Source organism: Poecilia formosa, unplaced genomic scaffold (genome assembly GCF_000485575.1).
Source record: "Poecilia formosa unplaced genomic scaffold, Poecilia_formosa-5.1.2 Scaffold344, whole genome shotgun sequence".
Lineage (NCBI taxonomy): Eukaryota > Metazoa > Chordata > Actinopteri > Cyprinodontiformes > Poeciliidae > Poecilia > Poecilia formosa.
In genome coordinates, this window is record NW_006800283.1 from 13,105 (window position 1) to 21,093 (window position 7,989).

Sequence of the window (7,989 nt, forward strand, 5' to 3'; positions counted from 1 at the left end):
CAAAACATAAACAATGGATCTAAAATTGATTATTGAGGTTAAGAATCACCATTAAGACGTTTTATACTTTCAACATTGTTGAATTAACCAATTTAAAATTGTGCACCATTTAATTTAAGATTTAAAAAAAAATTTACAAGGAGTTATAATCTGAGGTTTGAAGTTTAATCCATTTTTTATCTTTGAGTTCAGTTTGTTCACAAATCATCTCATTAATTAATAATCAATAATCTCATTGCTTTTATATTCAGCTAATTAAACTCAACTCTCTCTCCCAGATTCCACAAAATTTCTATTTAATCATTTTAATGATGATGTTAATAGGAAGAATGATCGCAAATTTAATTCTGCTTAAGGCCCATAAAACTTTGGACTGTGGATGATTTTTTTATGCACTGATGATATTACAATATATTGATATATTAATTGTTCATCATAGATTGTACAGTCGTTGTTTTTACAATATTAACAGTTTTCTAGTTTTCTAAGAATCAGCAACAAGTTGAAAGGTGCAGAAAGAGTCGACTTGTGAATTCACAAACATCCACTGTTAGTTCATAAACTTTGATCACTGATTTGAACTTTGTGTGGAAACTCAAGAGCATATAAATGTTTTATGTTTGCAGCCTTTGTAGACGAGACCCCAGATTCTTCAAATGTTAAAAGATTTTAGCAGACAGATTATTATCACTTTGAAAATGTATTAAAGATTCATAAAAATATGTTTACATAAACAGTTTACTTAAGGTTTATTTAATGTCTGTTTTTCTTCCAGATGTTTGTGGTCAGAATGGCTGGGCTGTGAGTTATAGTCCCTCCATTTGTGCCCTAAAAGGATCAACGGTGGAAATGAGCTGCAACTATACTTACCCAGTCATATACAAAAACGTACAGATTGTTATAGAGAATACATTTTGGTTTACAAAAGAGAGTAATGGAAATTATGTGGCTCTGAAAGACGACACAGATTATTCAGATCGTGTGAAATATCAATGTACAGAAAAATCCTGCAGTCTGAAAATCTCTAATGTGACACAAACTGACTCAAAAGATTACAAGTTCAGGTTCACAACAAACCATCAAAGTGGAAAATACACTGGTTCACCTGGAGTCTCTTTATCTGTCACAGGTAAAAGTTACTATTTAAGTCAGTTGGTTTTAAGATGTTACAAATATTACAGTTTAACCTCTAAATAAATCTACTTGTGTAATTTTCATAAAATTATGATTTTTTTTGTCCACATAGATCCACAGGTGAAGGTAAACAGGTTAGACGATCCAACCAGGATCCAGCTGACATGTCACACTGACTGTCAGCTGCCTCGTCCAGTTTCCTACGTCTGGTTGGAGGATGAAACACCAATCACAACAGAGAATAAAAATGTGTTCCTGTCCTCATTTAACACCACACACAGATATCAATGTGCCATAAAAGGACATGAGGATGTTCCATCTCCTGCAGTGTGTAAGTTTGTATCTCTGCACTTCTCTGATGGAAATATTTAAAGTAAACATATTAATTCACCTGGCAGGTTTAGATCTAAAAATATTTTAATTCAACCAAGAAATTTGTTATAGTTACTGATTTCACATGCATCTCTCAAAAGTTCAAAACATTGTAAATTTTTGCGATTTCTGTTTGGAGAGAAAATAAAAGCATCTGCTTTAATCTACAAAATGTCATTTCAAAATCAATTTCCACTTCAGCGAGGTTGTTGCTAAATTCTGAATGTGATGCCAAAAGTTTAATACATTTATCTCTACATTTTTGTAAATTTATTGATATCTGGGATTCTGAGTTTTAAGTTGCAACGTCATGAGCTTCATCTAAATTATTATTCTCATGTTTTCTCCAGATGCTCCTCGGACCACCGTTCTGTCAGTGACGCCCTCAGAAACTGTTGAAGGCTCTTCAGTGACTCTGACCTGCAGCAGTGATGCTAATCCAGCAGCTAAATACAACATTTACAGGGTGAATGAAGGTCAACATGGTCAACTTCTCAGAACAGGACCACAATCAGTCTTCAGCTCCATCCAGGTCTCTGATACTGGGAGGTATTACTGTACAGCTGGAAATGACCTGGGAAGCCAAACGTCTCCAAGTATCGATATTAATGTGAAATGTGAGTAAAATACAATGTAGAACTACTGCTGATATAATCTGATTGAATGGGAAAACTCCTGTGGATGTAATTCTCCCAGCCTGAATAATCATCAGAAAGTCATGACAGGAAGTTGAAAATGTTTTTAAAACTTGAACTTTAAGTCAAACCTCTGAAGTGTGGCACTCAGATTTTCCTGTCTGATTTTTGAATTTTCATATTTATAACAAAAACTTGAGTGTTTGAAGGTTAGACAGTAAAGCAGAGTTGTTGTTGTTTTTTTTTCGTTTCATTTACTGGGTAACAAGTTCAGAAAATCAGCCGTAGACTTTTAATATATCCTGTATTATAGTGTGAAACATACAAATCCAACTTCAGGCTTTCAATTTGTTTCCTCACTCAGACGGTCCAAAGAGCTGCTCTGTGTCGGTGAACCCCTCTGGAACAGTAGAGGAGGGTAACCCAGTGAGTCTGACCTGCAGCAGTGATGCTAACCCAGCAGCTAACTACACCTGGTACAAGGAGAATAAAATCATTCTTACTGGATCGAAGGTTTATCATGTCGCTGTCGGCTCTGAGCACAGAGGAAACTACGTTTGCAAGGCTCAGAACCAGCATGGAGAACGTAACTCTTCATCTCTGTTTCTAGATGTTCTCTGTAAGTTTTCATTTTTCTATATCAGGAAGTATTTCCATTTCATTCATGCTTAGTAAATGTCTACTTATTGTTTTTGTCAGATGCCCCAAAGGTTCCCTCTGTGTCCATAAGTCCTTCAGGTGACATCATGGAGGGAAACTCAGTGACTCTGACCTGCAGCAGTGATGCTAACCCAGCAGCTAACTACACCTGGTACAGGGGAAAAGACAAAAAACCCATGAAATCAAATAAAAATCTCATCTTCAACTCCATCAATTCAAATGATTCTGGGCAATATTACTGTACAGCCACAAACACGAAGGGACAAAATAACTCAAGAGTCAATGTTGACGTTAAATGTAAGCAGTAGCACATTAAAGAATGTCTTCCACTTATTAACTTTATATTCTGGCATTATTATAAATAACATCCTCCCTCACAGATGCTCCCAGATCTCCTTCAGTGTCACTGAGTCCTTCTGGTGACATCATGAAGGGCAGCTCAGTGACTCTGACATGTAGCAGTGATGCTAACCCAGCAGCTAACTACAGCTGGTACAAAGAGGGAGAAAAGGCACCAAAAGCTTCAGGAAAAAGCTTCACTATCACCAACATACAAAATGAACACAATGGGAACTATTACTGTAAAGTCCAGAACAAGATAGGATGGCATAACGCCACTGTAACTGTGAATGTTGTGGCAGGTAAACGTTTCTCATTTAAATCATCAAATGACCTTTATGCTAGGCATAGTCAGCGTGCAAACTGTGGGTTAAACAGAGGATACCCAATAAAAACCAGAGTAGAATTTTATTTTGTTGAATCACTAAAAATTTCAACTTGGTTTGACTAAATGTGTTTTCTTTTCAGTGTCATTAATGTATATACTCATTGGAACTATTGCCTCTATTTTGCTGATCATGATATTCCTCCTTGTCTTAATATCGAGGTAAATTAACCTTTTTTTTAACTTCATATTTCTTACATCTAAAGTGTCCATAAAATGTATTCACCCTTCTGGTTGTTTTAACCTTTTTAACGTTTGCACAAATCAATCATGATCAAGAAAATTTGGCTTTTTCACAAATAAAATAAAACAAAAACCTTAAATGTCAAAGTGAAAACTGATTTCTAGAAAGTAATGACAATAAATTAAAAACATGGAACATAAAATGCAATTGTGTAAATATTCATCCTGTTAAAGTGGCAGATTTAATTCAACCGAGGTCCGGCCAATTGGGGCTAGCAGCCTCACAATGAAACATACAAATCCAAATCCACAATGAGTGACTGTGTCTCGAATGAAGACAAAAGAACACTCCAATAAATTATTGGAAAGTATCAGTCAGGAGATGGATACAAAAAAAATCTGAGCCACTGAACATCCCCTGGAATTTAATTAAATGTCAGGATTGATGTGGTTGTGGTGAGGAGAGGACGCTGAGACCCAGGTTGTGATTAAGATGAAGGATTTAATGGTGAAGAAGCTCAAACAGTCCAAAAACAGGCGGCACGGCACAGAAGTTAGCACGCAGCTAAATACCGGTAGCACTGACAACAAAGACTGACACGATGAGCTAATGCCAGCACAGGACTTCACAGTTCAACTGTGTGGGCAGACTAACAAAGACGACGTGGTCATATGTTACACAAACTTAGACAAGGACCCGACAAAGAACACAGACAACAGGTGGGACTAAATACACACAGGGGTAATCAAGGGAACGAGACACACCTGGGAACAATCAACGGGGAAGACGCAGAGACAGAGACACAGGGAGCAAACTGAAGACAAAAAACTCTAAAAATAAATACACAGAAACACGATCCTGACATTAAATCCATTTTTTTTTTAAAAAAGGAAGGTATTTGACATAGTCAAAAATAAATTTTGTTGATCATGATTTATTTGTAAAAGTAATAAGAGTAAAACATCAAAGGGGGTGAATACTTTTTTTTTATAGGCACTGTTGCCATGCGGTCATTTTTAGGAACAATTAATGACCACTAACTATTTTTTCTAATAAGTAGAAAGTGGAGAAAATCAACACCACCGCCTAAGCCTGGAGGAAACCCCAACAACATTGAGCAGGTCAGATGGGAAATAAGAGGCTGATTTTCTTTTTTTACACATCCCGACTTCTGTTAACAACGTGTAAAAAGTTAGCAAGTTTTGAGTTTAGCTAGGAGCAAAGCATCCGGGCTGGTGGGGTCAGTAATAATAAATATGTCATGGAAATAAAATGCCATTTAGTCAGTGGCTCTTGGTTTTCTTTAAGAGATTAGTGCCATCAACATTATATCTTGGTAAATATGTTTCTAATTGTACTTCTCTAATGAAAATCCCGCCAAATGTTGAAACAAAATGAATCAACATGTAGAAAGACATTAAAATAAACAAGTCTGTGAACCCTCATGCAGTTTTAGCAGCAAATGTCAGTCAGACAGCAGGGAAGGTTGATCCATCAGACCGTCAGTTCCTGAAACTACAAAAAAAAAAATTAACCTGGCGCACACAGGGTCAGTGCGATCCCACCGGACCGCGGACAAACTGGAATTACGGAATAAGTGTTGAACACAAGAAACTTTACGAAGACATAAAATCTGCCAGCGTTTAAAAAGTAATCCTGTTCTGATTAGTACCAATTCATATCAGCTGGTTGGGTTTTTATTAGTGGTCTGTAACAAATTTCAGTAAGAATGTTCTTACATCATTGTGCTTCGCTACACATCCTTTCTGGATTCATTTGTTTTTGTTTTTTTGACTTGTGTGGATTATAACTTCATAATAGATGTAACTGACTGTGAAATGCATTTGGTCCTGCAGAGCCAAGGCAGCCTGTCGAAGTCGCAGGAAGACCTTCAGTACGCCAGCATCCAGTTCATGAGGAAGCAGAGAGATCCTGTGTATGAAAACTTTACACCTGGTAAAACCGGCACAGCTGATCTGGAAGAAGAGGGAGAGCAGAACGTAGAGTACGCTACTGTCAAGTTTAGCCAGAGGTAGGTAGCTCTCGCTAACGTCGTGCTCGGTAAACATTAAGAAACAGAACATTTAAATTATTAGAGAAGACAATATTTCCTTATGCTGGTGAAATGTTCTATAGTAAAGAGAAAATATTCGTGAAATGCTGTTAGAGTAGCCTGATTATGGAGCGTTTCTCTTTTAGGATTTGTTGTACAGACTTGCTTTACCAAGTAAAATAATTATTCACAGATTACTCAGTCAAAGCTATTCATGTTGCATTTTCATTTCTTTTTTCTTTTCAGAACTGAAAACCCAGAACCCGAAGATGATTCAAATGCTTTATACAGCGTAATAAATAAACCTAAACGGGGTAATTAATATTTATTGCTGTACAGACATACTTGTAGTTGTCTAGTTGTTCTTTTTTCATCATAATTACCTGCAGCTTTGGCAGTCAGCCTCCAGGTGAATAATATGATGGACCAAAGTGCCCAGTGAATGGACTTTCTGCTTCGAATTTCCCTTTTATACATATTGTCATTATTATTATTGCTGGAAAAGAGGACAATTCAACAAATGTTGCTTTGTGACACAATGAAACAGAAAGTGTAACACCATATATATAGAGAAGACGTCATCTGGAAGACATTGAAAGGATGAAATTAAAACCCATGAGTGAGTGCTCAAACTTTCCCAAACAGGAGGAAGCGTGGTTGATAGATGTGAGGTAATGAGATGAAGTGGATGGATTTCTCCTCACCCACAAAAACAGTCCTCCTGTTGCAAACTCTTTTTTTCCCCCAGGACAATTTAACACCTCAGCCATATAATGAATCCTGCCTTTAGCAACAAAAGGTTTGAGAGTAAGAGCATTGCACCAGCTCTACAAGTCAACAGCCAGACCATTAACGCTCCCACAGTGTTAGCGCAACGCTCATGTCACGGTCGGACAGCGAGGGGGCTGTCCCATCAGACCGTCAGTTCCTGAAACCAAACACACTCAAACAAACTTGTAACCGTGCACAGAATAAAAAACTTGTGGGATCCAAATGATCCCCATTCCTCAAGACTGTGGGAGTTTTAAGGTGACCACAGGTGTTTTTTATTAAACTAATGGGGGAGAAAATGGATTGTTTTATCAGCAATATGCGCTTTTTCTTTGTAAAAAAAAAAAAAGAAAAAAAAAAAGTGATGACTCACTGTTGCCAAATGAACAGGTTGCATAATCATTTTAACTTCCTTTATATGTGTACAGTTTGCTTGAAGTTACAAAATCAACTATTATAACAAAATGATCTATACTGTGTATGCTAGCTGTAACTGTATTAATGTCTTGATAGCCACATTACTGAAGCCCAAATACATGTGCTTGTGTTAAAAAAGACTGTGTTCAAATGTGAGACTTTCAGTTGCTTCCATTCACTGATGGAATATCTTACCAAATCACTGCACAGGTATAAAACCCGATCTGAAGCAGACGTCATGTCTACAAGAATTTAAGTTTTTATATTTTTATTAATTTTTGTCACAAACTGTTGATTGTAACCAAGAAGATTTGATACAGGAGTCTATAAGCGGGGTGCCGGTTTGTTACGTCTCAAAGCAACTGCTATTATAGGTTTGTACCGACTTCTCCTGTCTTCTCTGGAAGAATCTACATAAATCTTTGTTATATTAGCTGTTGACTCTGTTTTCACTGCCTTCTTCCTTTGTGGCCGTCGCTTTATGCACCAGTGACTGTGTGCTGTGATCTGTGAACTCTGACATCATTTCACAGCTGCATTGCGGGTTTTTCTTTTTTTTTTTTTTTTTCCTCTTTTAAACGTTTTACTTATGGGAGACATGGAACTGAACTTAACTATGATTCACGCCTGAACACATCTGAAAAAGGAAACGCTGTATTATTGGTAAATGACAGCATTCTCGTATAAACAATCAGAATGAGTTTTTCTCTAATGAGCGAACAAGACCACCAGCTCGTGTAGAGTACAATGTTTAACAGTTCTGACTTTACCGCCATCTTGGCCACAATGCAAATTAATAACTGGAAGGAACTTTGCTCTGATATCCACAGCGCTGCGCCCATCTCACCAAGCCTGACCACAAACATTTTATTTTAAAACATCCTCTTTTGCAAGTACAACTAGAATTGTTTTACACATGATACGTAGACTTCAACTCACTAAAACAAACTACACAAATAAAGGAAGCTGTTCAGTCCCTGAAAAACTGGAAGTAATCTTACAGTTGTACGTGTATTTTTAATGCTCCATATTTAGAGCA

The 7,989-nt window shown here is 37.0% G+C and overlaps 1 protein-coding gene across 1 annotated transcript in view; it reads left to right on the plus strand.

Annotated features, from left to right (window-relative positions):
• LOC103153242 (B-cell receptor CD22-like) overlaps window positions 1-7,701 on the plus strand; it is an 11,830-nt gene extending 4,129 nt beyond the window's left edge. The window contains exons 2-11 of the mRNA XM_007574079.2: window positions 776-1,129; window positions 1,247-1,465; window positions 1,857-2,123; window positions 2,506-2,760; window positions 2,841-3,098; window positions 3,182-3,442; window positions 3,609-3,687; window positions 4,770-4,830; window positions 5,566-5,741; window positions 6,009-7,701. Of these exons, the coding sequence (XP_007574141.1) occupies window positions 776-1,129; window positions 1,247-1,465; window positions 1,857-2,123; window positions 2,506-2,760; window positions 2,841-3,098; window positions 3,182-3,442; window positions 3,609-3,687; window positions 4,770-4,830; window positions 5,566-5,741; window positions 6,009-6,084 (2,006 nt within the window). The 3' untranslated portion in view covers window positions 6,085-7,701. The remainder of the gene's footprint in view (window positions 1-775; window positions 1,130-1,246; window positions 1,466-1,856; window positions 2,124-2,505; window positions 2,761-2,840; window positions 3,099-3,181; window positions 3,443-3,608; window positions 3,688-4,769; window positions 4,831-5,565; window positions 5,742-6,008) is intronic.
• Window positions 7,702-7,989: the final 288 nt, after the last annotated feature.